At 31.8% G+C, this 19,950-nt stretch overlaps 1 protein-coding gene across 1 annotated transcript in view; it reads right to left on the bottom strand.

Moving 5' to 3' along the window:
* LOC139528180 (thioredoxin reductase 2, mitochondrial-like) overlaps positions 1-19,950 on the bottom strand; it is a 51,156-nt gene that overhangs the window by 20,330 nt on the left and 10,876 nt on the right. Inside the window, exon 2 of the mRNA XM_071324052.1 lies at positions 185-250. Within this exon, the coding sequence (XP_071180153.1) occupies positions 185-250 (66 nt within the window). The remainder of the gene's footprint in view (positions 1-184; positions 251-19,950) is intronic.

The following is a 19,950-nucleotide window of genomic DNA, read 5'->3' as shown; positions in this document are numbered from 1 at the left end:
AAACTTAAATGCTATTAATTAATTTTCTCATTTGCTTGCAATCATAAAACAATTCTTATTAACATAGTTGAGAATAACAGAAATAATTTTTTATTGACATCTTTGAATTCCAATCGTAAAATAATTCTAATTAATATAATTAGGATTTGGTTATAAATTATCTCTGATATCATTGGAACCATACCTTCTTTAGAGCATGCTAAACCACCAGATCCTCCACCAATAACAACCAAGTCATAAACATCTCTACCTATAATGTAATAGCATCTAAATCATAAGGTTAAAGGATCTACCAACAGAAATAACAATTTAGTAATACAAAACATACAAAAGTACCATTGAAAGCTCATTATCTGATGTACACAATTTTACATATGGTGTACGTAGCATTCTCCTGTTTTCATAGGATATTACGATTATTTGTTTTAAATAATATTTTATGTATCTGAAGACTTGTTTCTATTTTTAAGTATATTGACACTATGTTTCTATTTAAACGTATATTGAGGGTCAATATTAAAAATCTGTGACGTCACACATAACAATCATGGCGGAAGCGCTGCAGAGTATGAAAAGAAAATTTTCAAGTAGACTGAAATGCGTTTCTTTTGCATTCTCATTTGTTTTTAACAGGAGGAAAATGTTGTGTTTTTGTTTACAATTAAACAAGTTAATCTTATTTATTTATATTTTCAATTGCATGTTAAAAATCTTGCAAATTAAAAAAAAAAAATACACAGAAAGAACATTAAATCATTCTACTTTCTAATATGACATTGATAAGTAATTGAACTGTATTCTTTGAAAATGTGCCGGGCGTATAATGCGCTCATGGAGCAGCTGTTTATTTTGTATTAACAATGATTTCAGTCATTATCCGTATATGCCTCCGAGGGAAATTTATTTCCTTTGATTTGATATTGTGTTTCAGAAAATAGATTCTTCTTTTGATTATCATGCATGACTATTGACATTTTCTTCCTCAGTCATAATAACCTTCCATCATTACCGAACTGAACAAAGATATAACACAACGGGTGCCGTGCCGTATACGGTGCAGGAAATGCTTACCCTTCCGGAGCACCTGATTTCACTCCTGGTTTTTAGTGGAGTTTGTGTTGTTTCTTATTTATTATTTGTAACTGTTGATGTAAATGTCTTTTGGTTTTATGAGTCCTACTTCTTGTATTTATAATCCTCCTTATATAGGAGCACTTAACAAATGCCTTTATTTTTAACAATTATGGAGAAAAAAAAGTAACTGTTAATACCTTCTGCAATGTATGAAGTGTATTATTGCAGCAATATATGATCTCCTGTTCCACCTGTTATATTTTTAAAACTCCTTACTAAGGAGCACTTTGGTGTGCACTTAATCATGATAATACCTAATACTTTTTTGTTTTCTGAATCATACTATAGGTGCCCTTTTGTTAATTTTCCATACACTCTATGTGTCCTTTTTATAGAATTTTGCACGCTCTAGATGCCCTTTTTCAATTAAGTTACCATGCCCTTTTTGTGAGATAGGGAAAACACTAGGGAGCTTACATCAATAGATATAAACAATTCACCAAAGTTTCATGAGAATTGCTGAAAGAATTTTTGAGTTATTGTCTGAAAACTGGAAAAACGCCCCCTTTTTTAATGAATAAAACCCCAGAATTCGGAAATGTAAAATGTAAAATTTATAAGATTCTAAAGGGAGCTTACATCAATAGATATAAACAGTTCACCAAAGTTTCATGAGAATTGCTGAAAGATTTTTTGAGTTATTCAATAACTCAAAAATTCTTTCAGCAATTCTCATGAAACTTTGGTGAAATGTTTATAATCTATCGATGTAAGCTCCCTTTAGAATTTTATAAATTTTAGATTTTACATTTCTGAGTTATGGGGTTTTATTCATTAAAAAAGGGGGGACTTTCCAGTTTTCAACAATACATACATGTCAACCTGTGACGATGAAAATGCAGGTCATGACAATAATTGTTGAAAACTGGAAAATCCCCCCTTTATTAATGAATAAAACCCCATAACTCAGAAATGTAAAATCTAAAATTTATAAAATTCTAAAGGGAACTTACATCGATAGATTATAAACATTTCACCAAAGTTTCATGAGAACTGCTGAAAGCATTTTTGAGTTATTGTCCGAAAACTGGAAAATACCCCATTTTTTATGAATAAAACCCAGTAACTCGAAAACGTAAAATCTAAAATTTATAAAAATCAAAAGGGAGCCCATGTCAAAAGATATAAACAATTCACTAAAATGTCTTGCAAGCTGGTGAAAGCATTCTTGAGTTATTGTCCGAAAACTGGAAAATCCCTGTTTTTTTAATGAATATAAAACCCCACAACTCGGAAAGAAAAATCTAAAATTTATAAAAAAACGAAAGGGAGCTCACGTCAATAGGTAGGCATATTATAAGCTAGTTTTGATCTTTCATATCATTTAAGAAATGAGAACAAAATAATTTTCATTGGTAGGTCAGTAGGTGGCCATGGTGAAATTCAGAAATACACAATGGTTGATTGCTTGGGGTGGCTTACACATGTACTGTATGTATATCGTGTATACATATGTATGATGTAAAAGGCAACATTTTGCCAGAAGACATTGCTGAAATATTATCCTTATATAAGCATAAGTAAATCATGTTATGACTTTAAAAAAAAAAATTTTTTGGAAGTCATTAATTATGTTGATATGCAAAATGATATATGAAACTGGTCTTTCAGGGAAAAGGCTAGTATTTTCTTCAATGTCTACCAAAACAAACCAAAATTCTTATTATATTTGTCAATAAACAGATAAACAAGTTAATGTAATCAAAGCGCTGTAAGCGCTGAAGGCAGTTAACCAAAAACCAAGGCAACCGTAATTATGAAAACTGTGGCAATGTTGCCTCAACATTAAACATTCATATATAGTACATTCATGTTTATCTAATGATTTATTTATTAAGGCAAATAATTTACATGTTATCAAGGTTTCAAAAGCAATGCATATATCAATGTATATTTTTTTATGGTGAGTCTGCAGTGGTACAAGTTCCCAATGATTGCAGTTGTTCTACTTGGTAGTTAACCTTGGTTTTATTTGACTGCTAGAAGTTCAATTTGACTTAGTATGAACATGTAATAGTATGAATGGACTGGTTTCCCTGGAAAGAAAACTGAGTTTGTGTTCTATAGTACAAAAGTTACGAGACACGAATCAGACAAATGTTCACTACAACAGGGATTAAAGGTGAGGTCTGATTGACCTGCCCATAGTAAATGTAAATGATTTGTTATTAATCCCATACATATGAATATATATAATTTAGGGGTGGGGATCTCAACGGTTTTCAAGTTCTCAAAGTAGGCAGAGGATTTAGGGGGGGGGGGGCAGGGGGCCCGTCCCACCCCCCCTTTTTGGGAAAAAAATTGGTTGCTTATATAGGGAACCACTGGAACGGGCCCCACTTAGGTCGGTCAGTGGGCCCCACTTATGAAAATTTCTGGATCCGCCACTGGGGGTAGGGTGACCCTAGGGACTTCCCCTACATTTCATTTTATTTGTTATATTGTCCCATACATAAATATATACACTGTATGGTTTAGGGGTTGGGATCTCATTGGTTTCCAAGTTCTCAAACAGGAGGGGTAGGGTGACCCCAGGGACTCCCCTATATTTCATTTAATTAGTTATATTGGCCCATACATGAATATATATTGTTTTGGTGTGGGGATCTCGACCGTTTCCAAGTTCTCAAACAGGAGGGTTGGTTGACTACAGGGACTTCCCCTATAGTTCATTTGATTTGTTATATTGTCCCATACATGAGTATATATGGTTTAGGGGTAATGATCTTGACCATTTCCAATTTCTCAAACAGGAGGGTGAACAGTGACCTCAGGGACTCCCCCTATCTTTCATTTGAATTGTTATATTGTCCCGTACATGAATATATATGGTTAAGGGGTGGCGATCTCAACAGGTTTCAAATTCTCAAACAGGAGGGGGTGGGGTGACCCAAGGGACTCCCCCTATATTTCATCTGATTTGTTATATTGTCCCATACATGAATATATATGGTTTAGGAGTGGGGATCTCGACCATTTTTAAATTCTAAAAACAGGAGGGGTGGGGTGACCCCCAGAAACTCTTCCTATATTTCATTTGATTTTTCATATTGTCACAAACATGAATATATATGGTTAAGGGGTGTGGATCTCGACCGTTTCCAAGTTCTCAAACAGGAGGGGGTGGGGTAACTCCAGGGACTCCCCCTATATTTCATTATTTATTTATTATATTGTCCTATACTTGAATATATGCAGGGGTTGATTCAGACGAGGGGGAGGGTTGCGGGCTTGCACACCCCTTAAATTTGCAAAGCATGGGTTGTTCTTAGCTTAATAAAGAATATTCCAATAATTTTACCTCAATTTTTTTTAGCCTCACTCTGCTCGGCAAAAATTTAAGTTTGCGCCCCTCCTAACCTAAAATCCTGGATCTGCCCCTCATATGGTTTAGGGGTGGGGAGCTCAACCGTTTCCAAGGTATCAAACAGGAGGGGGTAGAGTGGCCCAAAGAATGCCACCTATATATCATATGATTTACTTACATTAAGGTATATATAATATAGTTGCATTATTTGTGAAAATAAAGAAAGAAACTTTCAGCTACTTTAATTGACCCTTCAAAATTGAGAAAAACAAATAACCCTTCGAAATTGCAGTAATATGTTTACACTTTAAAAGCATCTCACATGCATTATCATCATTTATCATTTATAAAGAAAATTTAGACTGTGGCCATGAACATGTATATTGTTAGATATACTGTTCCAGAGACATATAATACAATGTATTATATGTCTCTGACTGTTCCCAGCTGTCACTGTGTATTGGATTTTTAAATTAAAAATTTGTCAAAAAGTAATTTTGAGTTTCTGAATAAAATATTTTTTCTGATTTTTCTTTCTTTTACATATATCTTTTGGTTTACAATTCTAGTGTTTATATTCATTAATTTACCATGCATAGATGTGTTGTTTCACCTGCTTGGGTTTATTTTGTAAATGATCGCCAAACCCGGAATTACCCTTATCCGCTTCCGGAATCAGATCCGATATTATAAAATTTGGTCTTCACGGCCGCCATTGTTATGTGTTTACATGTTGTTTGTGTCAATCAGATACGATTTTACTCGAATTTATACAATATTTGTCGGCGATTTTCTGTATAAAGCTAGCGGTTGAACAAAATGAACATCGCTGTCATGACAAATAATGATAAAAATAAGTTTTTAGCTCGTTTAATTAAAGACTTTGGTGAACATGGTGAAAAGGTTTGCAAAGTAATTTCTTATTTTCTTTCAAGTGGAAGGTGACTACGTCGGGCGTAGCTAGAAACCAACTATCCTATTCGAAATTCCGCTTGAAAAAGTGGAAGGTCGCGGACCTCGGACCACCGCTAATTTGCACACTTGCCTCCAAATTGAAAAGCTACGAAAGTTTCTTTTTCTAGACTAATTTGAAATTGCCGCCAACAGCATGAACAGTTGAACTTATTATATAATAGACTACTGACGTAGTTGTACTACGTATTGATGACAAACAATATTCCTACGACTTTTGTCATTTGGGAAATCTAAACTACTTGTCTTAAGAGATTTTCGGCGATAAAATATTTCATACAATTGTTCTTTGACATCTTAGCTAAAAGCACAAGTCATAATGAACTACACAAGGATTCTTAATAAGCACTACTTCCTATGTGTAACTTTAAAACTTTTGGATAAATCGACGATCATTTAAGGTTTTTCTGGTCATATTTTTTGTAATCCAGAATAAAAAGTATTAAAAAAGTGTTCAATTAGTTATATATAACATAGTAGCGAGCTAGATAATAACAATGGCAAGTATTTCAGTATTTATTGGGTAGAACACAAATCTAGGGTGCTCGCATAATGCAGCTTAACTGCATAAAAATGGCTACAGGGTGTGATGGCATTTCTTCTAAAATCATAAAGCTAGCACAACCAGCTATTGCAAGTCCATTAAAATTGTTAATTAAATTAATAAATCTTTTGAAAACTCATGCAGTCTTTCCAGAAAAATTTAAATCTGCCCAAGTGGCCCCAATTTTCAATAAACAGCTGCGCCACGAGCGCATGATACGCCCGTCGTCTTGTGTGTGAAGTTTTATGCAATAATCATAAATAGTTTCTGAGATACAGCAAGACATGTGAAAAACCCCCCCTTTTTTTTTTACAAAAAACTCAACAACTCTAAAATAAAATTTTGAATCATCACCAAAAAATATACAGCTAGATCTTTAGATTAATATAACTAAGAAGTGTGTAAAGTTTTAAGCAATAATCATTAATCGTTTTTGAGATACAGCGAGACATGTGAAAATAAACTGCTTCCCTGAGTGCAGCTTGATACGCCCGCAGAGGTCCAACCCTGAACAGTTAGGGCAAAAATGGACACAATATTCAAGCTTGATACAGGTCTGAGTTTGGATTATAATTAAATATTTGACATATTATAGGTTTCTGAATAAATGTAGTCAAAGAACTTGAAATTGGTTATATGAATTGAATTTAAATTCAATTAAAGATTTCTGACTGTTGTGCAATACACTGTGCTGTTGTGCAATACACTGTGCTGTTGTGCAATACACTGTGCTGTTGTGCAAAACACTGTGCTGTTGGGCAATACACTGTGCTTTTGTGCAATACACTGTGCTGTTGTGCAATACACTGTGCTGTTGTGCAATACACTGTGCTGTTGTGCAATACACTGTGCTGTAGGGCAATACACTGTGCTGTTGGGCAATACACTGTGCTGTTGTGCAATACACTGTGCTGTTGTGCAATACACTGTGCTGTTGTGCAATACACTGTGCTGTTGGGCAATACTAAGTAAATCTGTTGTCAGACTATAAAGAAATAAAATCTTATAACTCGGAAACATAAAATAGAAAATGCATAAAAATCAAAAGGAAGCTTAAATAAAAATAGATATAAACAATTTACCAAAGTTTCATAAAAAATGCTGAGCATTGAGTTATTGTCCGAAAAACTGGAAAATCCCCCATTTTGTAATGAATAAAACCCCAGAAATTGGAAACATATAGTCTAAACTTTATAAAAATCAAAAGGGAGCTCATGTTGATAAAAATAAACAATTCACCAGTTTCTTGCAAATTGGGGAAATTGTTTTTGAGTTATTGTCCGAAAACTGGAAAATCCCCCCTTTTGTAATGAATAAAACTCCAAAACTCGGAAACAGTAAATCTGAAATTTATAAAAAAAACCAAAAGGGAGCTCACATCAAAAGATATAAACAATTCACAAAAGTTTCATGCAAATTGGCGAAATTGTTTTCGAGTTATTGTCCGAAAAACTGGAAAATCACCCCTTTTTTAATGAATAAAACCCCCAAAACTCGGAAACAGTAAATCTGAAATTTATAAAAAAGGAAAGGGAGCTCACATCAATAGATATAAACAATTCACCAAAGTTTCAAGCATATTGGTTAAAGTGTTTTTGAATTAATGTCCGACAATTTGACAACGGACGAACAGTCAACGGCATACCATAATACGTCCCGTAAACAGGCGTATAAAAACACCACACTGTTTTAGTTACAAAGTCCTGTAACTCAAAAAGTTTTAATCTTGTTTTCACCAAAAAGTATACAGATTGTTTGACAATCATAAGAAACAACTATGTTAAGTTTCATGAAATTTGGATAAGTTGTTCTCAAGTTACGGTGCGACAGACGGACAGACAGAAGGATGCTTGACATTTGTATACCATAATACGTCCCGTCAAATTTTTGACGGGCGTATAAAAAGAACAACACCCTTGAAAAAGATAATTACCGTCCTGTAAGTGTGCTGCCAGTTATTTCAAAATTTCATGAGCGAGCAATTCACAATCAACTAATGGAATCTGTAAAAAAAACATTTTAATCCCCTTTTGTCAGCTTTTCGTTCTGGTTTTGGTTGTCAAACATCGTTATTAAAAATTATAGAAGATTGGAAAAAATCTCTTAATGAAAATAAATATATTGCTGCCACACTAATGGATCTATCAAAAGCCTTTGACTGTTTGCCCCACAATTTACTTTTATTAAAATTAGAGGCTTATGGCGTTTCTGAAAGCTTGTTAAAATTATATAAAAGTTACCTGGAAAATAGAAGGCAATGTATACAGATTGGCAACACTTACAGTGATTGAGAAATACTGATAAAGGGGGTCACCCAAGGGTCGATTCTTGGACTACTGTTGTTTAATGTCTTTATTAACCATATTTTCTTCTGTATTCAAGACAGTAAAAATTTATAACTATGCAGATGATAATACCCTGTCTTACTGTGATAATAATGTAGATAATTTAGTTAAAACACTTGAAAATGACAGTGAAAAAATGATAAAATGATTTTCACAAAATTTAATGAAAGTGAACCGGACAAGTTCCAGCATTGTCCAGGCCATTGCTATTGGGAAAAAGACAAAAAATAATAATTTAACTTTCTATTTTGAAGGCAATAAAATTTCATGCGATGAAGATGTTAAACTCCTTGGTCATGTTGGTGTAAAGATAGATTTTGAACTAAATTTTGACAAACATATCTCACAAATTTGTAAAAAAGCTTCAAAACAACTTAACATTCTTAAACATATTAGCAAATATCTAAACAGGTTGGGACGTCTAACAGCTCACTACTCTTTCATTCTTTCAAATTTTAATTATTGTCCGGTAATTTGGCATTTCTGTAGTGAAAAAATTTCCCAAAAAATTGAAACAAGAGTGCACACACTGAAATGTCTCGCCTTCTATACTAATCATTGATATTATGTAGATAGTCCTAAGTATAAAGCTTTATTACAACTGTCTCATAAACTTAACATTAACCAAGATAACTAAACAAAGACCATGGAACCATGAAAATGAGGTCAAGGTCAGATGAACCATGCCAGGCAGACATGTACAGCTAACAATGCTTCTATACAACATATATAGTTGACCTATTACTTATAGTTTAAGAAAAATAGACCAAAACACAAAAACTTAACACTGTGCAATGAACCGTGAAAATGAGGTCAGGGTCAAAAGAAACCTGAGCTACTGACATAAAGATCATAAAATATTTCCATACACCAAATATAGTTGACCTATGGCATATAGTATTAGATAAAAAGACCAAAACTCAAAAACTTAACTTTGACCACTGAACCATGAAAATGAGGTCAAGGTCACATGACATCTGCCCGCTAGACATGTACACCTTACAATCATTCCATACAACAAATATAGTAGACCTATTGCATATAGTATGAAAAAAAAAGACCAAAACACAAAAATTTAACTATAACCACTGAACCATGAAAATGAGGTCAAGGTCACATGACATCTGCCCGCTAGACATGTACACCTTACAATCATTCCATATAACAAATATAATAGACCTATTGCATATAGTATGAAAAAAACAGACCAAAACACAAAAATTTAACTATAACCACTGAACCATGAAAATGAGGTCAAGGTCAGATGACACCTGCCAGTTGGACATGTACACCTTACAGTCCTTCCATACACCGAATATACTAGCCCTATTGCTTATAGTATCTGAGATATGGACTTGACCACCAAAACTTAACCTTGTTCACTGATCCATGAAATGAGGACCTTGCAAGGTACGCACATATCAAATATAGTTATCCTATTACTTATAATAAGAGAGAATTCAACATTACAAAAAATTTGAACTTTTTTTTCAAGTGGTCACTGAACCATGAAAATGAGGTCAAGGACATTATACATGTGACTGACGGAAACTTCGTAACATGAGGCATCTATATACAAAGTATGAAGCATCCAGGTCTTCCACCTTCTAAAATATAAAGCTTTTAAGAAGTTAGCTAACACCGCCGCCGCCGTAGCCGCCGCCGGATCACTATCCCTATGTCGAGCTTTCTGCAACAAAAGTTGCAGGCTCGACAAAAATAGAGGAAATCTGAGCTCTCCGCTTCATATATGCAGATATGATTCCTATGAAAATTTACTTTTGACTTCTAAACTTCCATCTTTAAAAATTTGCAGACTTAGAACCATTAGAATTGAAACATTTGAAATTGTACACGAGAAAAGTCCCAGTTATCTTCGTGACCTAATGAATATCAAAACTCAACATTATAATTTTAGATCTAAGGATACAGATGATATACCGAGAGTTAAAAGTACAAGATATGAGCTAAAATCATTTCGTTATAGTGCTGCACAATTATGGAATGAGCTGCAAAACTACATAAGACAGGAAAATTCTCTAACTCAATTTTCCAATCTACTAATACAGATCTGGAATGGCAGCTCATGCCATATTGTAATGCATGCCATTAGTGCATTGTGATTTGAGCTTAGCTTTGCTTTTTGCTGCTTTTATACTAAAATTAGCTCGCTATGATTTTATAATTTATCTGCATGAACAGTATTATTTTATTCGCTTATGTCATGTATGTGCTTGGATGTTTTTATATCCTGCTGTAATCATGGTAATGTACATGTATGTATCAATGTGTATGTTTGTCTTTTAAAATATAATCATGTGTGTTTTGTTTGCATGTTATTTGCTTGTGTGTAATGTATTATAATGTTGATTTTAAAAGCTCACCAGAGCTTGTGTTACTTTCTTTACACTGTATCGATAATAAATAAAACTTTGATTTGATTTGATTTTTTTTTTTTTATAAATAAATCTTTTATTGCACATTTCTCTGCTGTTTACAACTTACTAGACTCACAGCATTCAGTCGGGTATCACTGTAAATTAGTTACTGTTTAATCAGGGAGATTATACAGTAAAAAATATATCTATTAAATATGGTTAGTTATACAATACATTGATTTTGACAATTTGTTTTTAAAGTTTTGCCATATTATGTAATTACGGAATTTGTACTATCTTTTGTCTGATATTGTTTTTAGTTTAATCGTTGACCTTTGATCAAAATAATTTCACGTGAAAGTTGAGGTGATTGGATAATTTAAGAATGCCACGTGTATTGATGTGAACAGAAGGATCGCGTCTAAGTGTCTCTAATGGTGAGTTTTGGAAATATTTCCATTGTTTTATGATAATTTTATAGAAAGAATCATGATTTATTTAAAAATCAAAGAATTTCTAGTCAGTAGATAGAACAGGGTCAATGGTTAGTAAGCATGCTGACTTTACATTGATCATTTGTCACCTTTAAACACACACATGAAGCTTGTTTATATTTCCTATGAGTCATCCTACATGATATGTGTAATAATATTAAAAAAAAAAAAGAACAACATTTATAATATAAACATGGTTATTAGATATTTTTATAAACATCACTCAAAAATCTACTTGATTTTTCATCAAGAACTTTCAGTAACTATCAAAGTATTGTTGAAATTCGAACTTAAAAATTCTGTAGACATCAACATTTTTTTGTTTATACTCTGATGCATATGTAGATTTATGAATAGAGAACATTAATACAGTCAGAAACAGATTGATGTCATATTAGTTTTAATCATATATTTTGTAGCCAAGTATTAGATTTTTTAAAGTGATTATATGTGTCCCCATTTTTATTTTGTCAAGTAGTAATTTGACCTTTTTCCAAAAAATTTGAAAGTATTGGCATGTAATGAAAAAGTGTTCAGTTTCTAATTGGTTGCAAATATGGCACTGGTCATTGCTTTTCAGTTGCCAGATGTACAATAGCTGTTTACAAGGAAGGATATAGTGAAGCAGCTTGGAACACCTGAATATTTTTAATTTGTTAACTTGTAAGCTATAAAATATAAAGTTAAGCATTTTATACAAATAGCTGGACGATTCTAATTTAAATTGCGTTTTCCATTTTAGAAAGCCAATTGGTGTTTCTTCCTCTATATTACATGTATTACATGAATTAATGCTTTTATATATTTCTTTTGATGGAAGGTTTTCAATGCAGATCAATTTTGTGTTGTTTTATGTTTCAAAGTATAGCTTTTTATCTGTTTTAACTTGAGTATAGCACAATTTATCTGATTTCATTTCCATTTGCCACTTTTTTGGTATTGCATTTTTTATTCTAGATAGTACTGATATCCAATTAGATTTAATGGTCAATTTATCTTATACAACCTTTTGTGAAATATTTCCTGCTTTGTCCATTATATCCTTAATAAATAGTATCTATCCCATTTATTATCCAATTTGAAAATATTAAGCATTTGTTTTGAAATTTTATATGCTTATTGCCCCAAATGTATTGTTGTCTTATATTAATAAAAGTTGTATTGTTGTTTTTGTTTGAGATATTTTTTATTTTAAACCAATTTTTTACTATTTCTAAGTAAAAAAGGGGGAGTGTTTTACTAAGGTTTGGGATTGCTTTTATGCTACCTGGATTCATGTTGAATAAAGAAAAGTTTTCTCCAAATATATTAAAAAAGAAAAGGGGAATAACTTTCCAGTTTGTAAAGTGTTTTGATGTTAATCGTTTGACCCAGGATAATTGTATAGCTGATAGGAAATTGTCAATATTAATCATTTTAAGGCTTCCTTCCAAATAATCTTTACATAAAGTTATCCGTTTAACTTTTTCGTTTTCATCACCCCAAATGAAGTTGTAAACCAGTTTTTAAAATTCTTTAAAATTTTTTTTGGATATAGTTGTAACTGATGCCTAGAAAGTTAAATTTGGTAGGATAAGAGATTTAATTACTGTTATTCTACCTATCATTGTAAGATTTCTTCTGTTCCAGCTATTGATTGCATCTTGAGACTTTCTTAAAATTCTTTCTGTATTTTAATCTGTCACATTCATATTTGTTTAAAGTCCAAAATATACCCCTAGGCTTTTAATAGGTTCTTTATTCCAGTTTATATTTTCATATTTATCTTTGCGACTTTTTAGTTGGCCTAACCATATGCCTTCTGTTTTAGATCGGTTAAGTTTAAGACCTGAGAGTGTTCCAAATATTTCAATCAAGTTTAAAGCATAGCTTATTTCCTGCTTGCATTTAAAAAAAAAGAGTCGTGTCATCTGCTAGTTGTGAGATTTTCAGACTATGTGTTTTATTTTTTATGTATTTTGATTTTTCAAGGCCCAGGAAGAATTTAGTGTTTTTCTCTCCTTCTTCTAACCATTGTACTTAAGATCTTATTTGTGCACCTTTAACTTTATTTGAATAGAGGCCTTCAAGTTCGTTTTCAATGGTTTTAATTTCTTATTTCATAATTGGGCTTGCATTTGTCTTTTCATTTATTTTTTTAATTTTATTTCTAAATTCACAATGAAATTTTTTATATCATTTTTATTTTCAGCTGACTTTTATTTGCAGTAAGTTAGAGTTGCGGTTCTTACCTCTGATTTAAACATATCCCAGAGTGTTTTCAAATTTTTGGTGAGTATTTGTTTTTTATAGTTTTCGATTAATTTATTTATGAGATCAATATAATTTTGCTCTTTAAGTATACTATTATTTATTTTAAAGAACCCCCTGCCTCTTTCTTCCGAATTTTGTCTAACTTTTAAAGAAATGGCTTGGTGATCAGTATATGAGATCATTGCAGGTCGAATATATCTGCTTTCATAACATGCAGTCTTATATCAGGACTTATCAAAAAGAAGTCAATTCTACTGGCTATTATTGTATCATTTTTCCTTCTCCATGTGCATTGACTTGTATTTGGATTAAGTTCTCTCCATATATCTGTTAAATTATTTTTCTTTAAATAAGTTTTTTTAAACTATTCACTGGTTTGTAGTTTCTTGGGAGGATATTAGTTCTTCTATCATTAATTGATAGGGTTTCGTTCATGTCACCTTCTAGTATAAGAATACCCAAGCGATTGTTTTCAATTATATTTTGAACCTTTTTGAAAAATTTGTTTCTGTTTTTGTGTTGATTTGGAGCATATATTTTTATTAAAGTAAAAATATTGTCATTTATTTCTAAGTTTATCAAAATTATTCTGCCTTCAGTATCTTTTATCTCGTTTATTGTCTTGCATTTTAAATTATTTTTTACATAGATTGATACCCCTCTTCATTGTGTGTTACCATAACTATGAAACATTTTACCATCAAACTCATTATTTATTGTTTTCTTCATATTTTTCTATAAAATGTGACTCTTGCATGAAAATAATGTTACATTTTTGATTTTTTGTCCATAATTGTAATCTTTCTCTTTTCCCTTTTCGGCTTAAACCTTGACAGTTTACTTTAGTGATATTATATGAAGATTTTCACCCATTGTTAAATTTAGAGTTTAAATGTTTTGTTGACATAAACATGATAAATGCAAAAAGAAGATATATTTGTTTCACCTCATATTTACAACATATTTTCATTAGCATGATTAGTTGTTTGATTTTATGGTTACTATAAAAAACAATGGTACATGATTATGTGTGAAATAAGTGCATACAATATTTATATCATGTATTTTAATTTTATGGTTTTTTATTTTTAGATCTGATGTTCTGACAGAAGTTTGAAATTGTTGGACCATGTACATGAATTGATTTGTTTTTGATATTCTAATTTTGCCATGATCAAACAAATATGAATCATTTAATAAATAAAACAACACTTGAAAATGATAAGTGTGCCTACAGGAAAATTCAAGCAGTTTTTGGACCGTTTCCTATTACAATAATAAACAGGGGGTCAATTTAATTTTTTTTCACATAAAGGGAGATAAACCCCATTGAGGTCTGGTGCCGGCTCTACCAGCCAACAATTTTGTCACACCAGCAGGACCTAAACGAACTATCAAAGCCAAAGTATAGTATAATATTGAACGTCAAAAAATCAATAACACGGTCAAGCCACAGTATAAACATTCATTTTTCAAGGAAACAACTATTCACTGGACAGTCAGGCTCAGGGGACTGATTGAAATAAGTGATTTTTAAATCACTTATTTAAGTAGCAAATTCGAAGATTTGTCACAAATACACTAGTTCAGGGAAAGCTTGTTCGCGACCTATAATTCTGAGTGGGTCAAGCGTTTAATTAAAATTCATGCGAGAATATGCGAGATTTGGATGAACTGGGAACAAAGTCATTTGGTACAAATCAATATTCGATGATCATGTTAAGGACGCCAGCCACTTTCCCGTTTACCTGTGAAGTCGTTGAGTGTCATCTGTTTTTTTGGTTTATGTTTAGGCAAACTAAAAGTAATTGGTAGATTTTCATCCAAATTTTTGAAAAAAATGGGGTGGGTGGGAGGATTTTATATTTTAACTTTTATTTCTTATGAAACCCTCTTGTGACGTTTTCTTCATATATATGCAAGTATAATAATAAGCTTATATCATGTATATACATGTATATGAAATCGTACATAATTTTTCAAATCTTAAATAAAATCTCTGATTGGCAACCTTTTTTGTCTCCATAAAATGAAACAAATATGCATTTGTATGCAACAAAAGAATTACGAGTACAGAATATAATGAAAACTCAAATAGTTTTGAAAAAAATAGGATTGGGACGTGCTTTTACGAATTTCTTCTTAAAGATACAAATACAATTTAATTAATATGTAAAACATGAACTTAACAAAAAGAGAAGAAGTTGTTAAATGATTCTATTGAGAGAAATTGCACAGAAGGTGTTTGCTGTATGTCAAAAAAAAAAAAAAAAAAAAAAAATAGCCATGAGTAATCTAAGTGTATGTTTGCCGAATTTTTTAACTCAATATACTGTCATAAATCAAAGTTCGTGCTTGTGTCAATTTATTTAATCCAGTTATGTTTATGTACCAATGTATTTCACAATTTTTGTTCTTTGGATATAATTCACAGTTCAAGATTCCTGCCACAAAGTGATTTTATCAATAAAAAAATCACCGGTTTTCTAATCACAGAAATTTCTGTCATGCCGCGATTTGCCCTCTTGGACACAGCTTTTTACTTGTAACCGATTATTTCATGCCCTTCTCATAATCATTCTCTATTCTCGGTAAATGATTTTGTTATGAAGAGCTGCAGAATCGTTTAAAATTACTCAAAGAAATATGAAAATCGAAATTTGAAACAAAAGGTTTTTGAAGGAAACAAAATTTTTTGACGGTTACCGGAAACGGAAATGAACAAAATCCGGAAATTGTAAATTTCTAAAAATAAAAAAAATCAGGGCGGGACGATTTCAGAGGGGCGGGCGGGGATGAAAATCTATCAATTAATTTTAATTGGCCTTATGTTTAATAAAGTAAAAAAAAATATTGTGTAAAATTTCGAGACCTAGTGTTTGAAAATTACGGGAGAAAATTGGGAAAGAAATTTGAAGGAAACTTGAAATTTAACTTGCAAATAAACAAAACGAAATGTTTGATAAAGAAGGAACGAGGGCCTACAAGTCACTGGAAGCTTCCAAGAACTTTGAGGAAGTTTATGTGCAGAAATATCATCTTTGGAGATTGAGAATAATTTCCTGATACATGCTAACGAAATGGCATTAATTGCCAAAACAGTATCTCATTCAATGGTGACACTACATAATTTATTCTCTTTGGCTTGTCATGCTTGTGTTGGGCGGGTATAGATAAACAGTTTAAACCATATGATAGTCATGTAAAACGAACCTTTTTGAAAAGTTGTTGCTGGTCATAACACAAGCTGATATCATGAATGATATTATAATGCGAAGTATTCAATAAAATATAACCATGGCTTCATAAATGTAATGTTTTCAATAGTGTATAAACAGTCTGACCATTTAACCTTGGAACAGTATATAACTTCCGTGTTCAAACCATAATAAAAAAGTTCCTATTAAAACAGACAGCTACAGGTCGTCGTTACATTAATGATTATAATGGAATTAAACTCTTAGCAAAAAAGCCACACCCACTAATAAGCTATACAATGTCTTTACTTGGACTATTGCATTTTGAACAAAGAAGTGAAAAGTCCAGCGCAATGTAGAACAAAACAGTTTCAACATTCATATATCATTATATTTATCATGATCTTGGATATTCATTTAACTTGCAACTTGACGATTAAACAAAACGGTTATTGATGACTGCATAAAAAACTTTAACCTCAGACAAAACCGGAATTTAACTGTTAAGAAAAAAACGAAGTCCATTTAGCAGTAAAATACGGAAAAAATGAAAATAATTATTTGCAAAATTTTGCCCTGGATACTGTATTTTGGTTATAAAGAAGCTTCTGTCACAATTTCCTGAAATTCCATTATGTTTGACAAAGATTTTGATGTAAAACAAAACTTTAACCACAGACTGTACCTAAATGTTGACGCAAGCTTGACAAAAAGATGGATGTATGTCAAAAGACCCAGGTAGGCAGTTATTTCACTCATAAATCTTGAAGATCTCCTTGCTTTTGACAAGATGACAATCATTGTTTTTTTTTTTGTCAGGGGGGTACTTTTATCTAAATTAATTGTAATATAACAATATTTTTTTCACATTTGTTTTCATTTTTCTACCTATTAACGTGAATTTGCTGACACAAAAATAAATATACAACAAAACTGTTCATTAAAAGTATGTTATCAAATGCCAAACTATATATATATGTGTGAAAATTTACTTTCTGAAGATATAAAAAAATATACAAAGTATCTTTTATTCTGTTTAAGATCTAATAAAATCTCATTGAAATTAATTAGATATTCTGTATACTATATTATGTATGCTTTACGATAAGTCAAGATAAAATGCTGAATGACCCAGATCCCCCTCCTTTCAAATTTGTCGATATCTGATGCATTTGAATTAAGTGCAATACACCTTTATGTAAATTTAATACACGTATGCAATCAGGGCTAGTATTTTGAACATATGTTTTAACTGTACCTAACTGTCAGAACAGGATTATAATTATTAAGGGTATATTAATTTTTGTCCAACTGTCGCCTGGTGAGATTAATAGTTTATGGTAATAAAATTGAGAATGGAAATGGGGAATGTGTCAAAGAGACAACAACCCGACCAAATAAAAAACAACAGCAGAGGGTCACCAACAGGTCTTCAATGTAGCGAGAAATTCCCGCACCCGGAGGCGTCCCTCAGCTAGCCCCTAAACAAATATATACTAGTCCAGTGATAATGAACGCCATACTAATTTTCAAATTGTACACAAGAAACTAAAATTAAAATAATACAAGACTAACAAAGGCCAGAGGCTCCTGACTTGGGACAGGCGCAAAAATGTGGCGGGGTTAAACATGTTTGTGAGATCTCAACCCTCCCCCTATACCTCTAACCTTATGATACCATATATGGCATAGGTGTTGATTTGACTTTTATTTTTATTACCTAAGATATTGTAATGAAATAGCACCCGTAACTTATTGAATATATCTGCTAAGTGAATGTCACAGCATGAATCTGTCCATTTTTGCGTGAAGGTGACAATCAAAGTCAGGTGATATATCAAACCGTTTCTTTTGTCATGTTTGTTATTAAGATTAATAAACATAACAGTCAAAATAGTCTGTTTTAATCTGTCAGTGTAATTGTGAGCCAAAATTTGTTCCTGTGAAAAAAGTTCCAGTGGAACTAATTTAACAGGAAATATGTTCTGGGAGAACTTTTTTCACAGACAATTTCTATATAATTTGTTCCATCTCTATTAAATAAGTTCCACACTTTACCTGGTGAAATAAGTTCTGGGTTGGTGAATTTTGTTCCTTACCTAGTGAAATAAGTTCCATGTTTGTGAGATTTGTTCCTTACCTGGTGAAATAAGTTCTGGATTTGTGAGATTTTTTTCCTCACCTGGTGAAATTAGTTCCTTGTCTGTGAAATATGTTCCACTGGGTTTAAACAAGTTATCTTATATACTGAGCACTTGTCATCAGTGAGTTTAAAGTCATTATAAAAACATGTATTATATTGATAATGTAATAAATAATAAGTGTAAACATTCAATTTGGATCCTGTGGGGTAAATCAAAAGTTTAATAACATTCTCAATTAATAGTACTTAAAATGACACTTACATGAAAATTATGAACCAGGAAAGAGTAGAATAAGAAATAATAATAAAAGTCATTCCGAAAAAAGTATTATAGTTAAAGTTGAACATCTGTACTTTTTGAAAAGGACAATGTAACTGATCAATTATTTTAAATTTAGACATAAAGAAACAAAAGATACACTCTTTTAAAACTGTGCAATGACCATATAGCTATTAAAGTGCATATATGATTAGAACACCCATGACAGATCAACAGGAAACAACTTGAGGAGGTTGAATACCACATAAATGATAATCATACATTGTAGATACAAATTATGATACATTATCATAGCTTTTTTTCTTATCTTCATCCTACAGTCATGCCTTCAATTGCAAATGTATCCCATGCAAGCATAGTACAGCATCCAGCATGTCCGGCTTGCATTATAATTTTTAAGTGTAACAAGAAAATATTTTGCTGTGCAATATGTTAAAGTTACTTATTTTCTGTGAAATAGGTTCGAGCAGAACATTTTCATTGATTCCTATAAAATACTTTCGTTCAAAACTAATATTACAGGAACTTACTTCATTTTTTTTTTCAAATTTTTATATTGGAACAAAACTCATGGAGCTGTGATTTTTGTTCCGGACCTTATTTTATATTTGGTTAAAAAATTAGTTCCGGAACAAATTTTATAGTGCTGGAACAAATTTTCTGTGATATAAGTTCCAATGGAACATATTTCCTATGATATTTGTTCCAACGGAACAAATGTCATGCCGGAACAAATGTTTTGTTACATAATCAATCACATTTAATAAATAATCTGATTACAGTAATAACGATGTTGATCTGAAAAAATCAATAAAATGATAATGCCCCCAGTTCATCAAATCTCGTATCTAATCAGTCGATAACTCAAAATCGTGATCGATCTTGCACATGCACATTAATTGT

The sequence above is a fragment of the Mytilus edulis genome, chromosome 6 (genome assembly GCF_963676685.1).
Source record: "Mytilus edulis chromosome 6, xbMytEdul2.2, whole genome shotgun sequence".
In the NCBI taxonomy this organism is placed as follows: Eukaryota; Metazoa; Mollusca; class Bivalvia; order Mytilida; family Mytilidae; genus Mytilus; species Mytilus edulis.
Note: the sequence above shows the minus strand (reverse complement) of the source record. Positions and strands in the feature narration are given on the sequence as shown.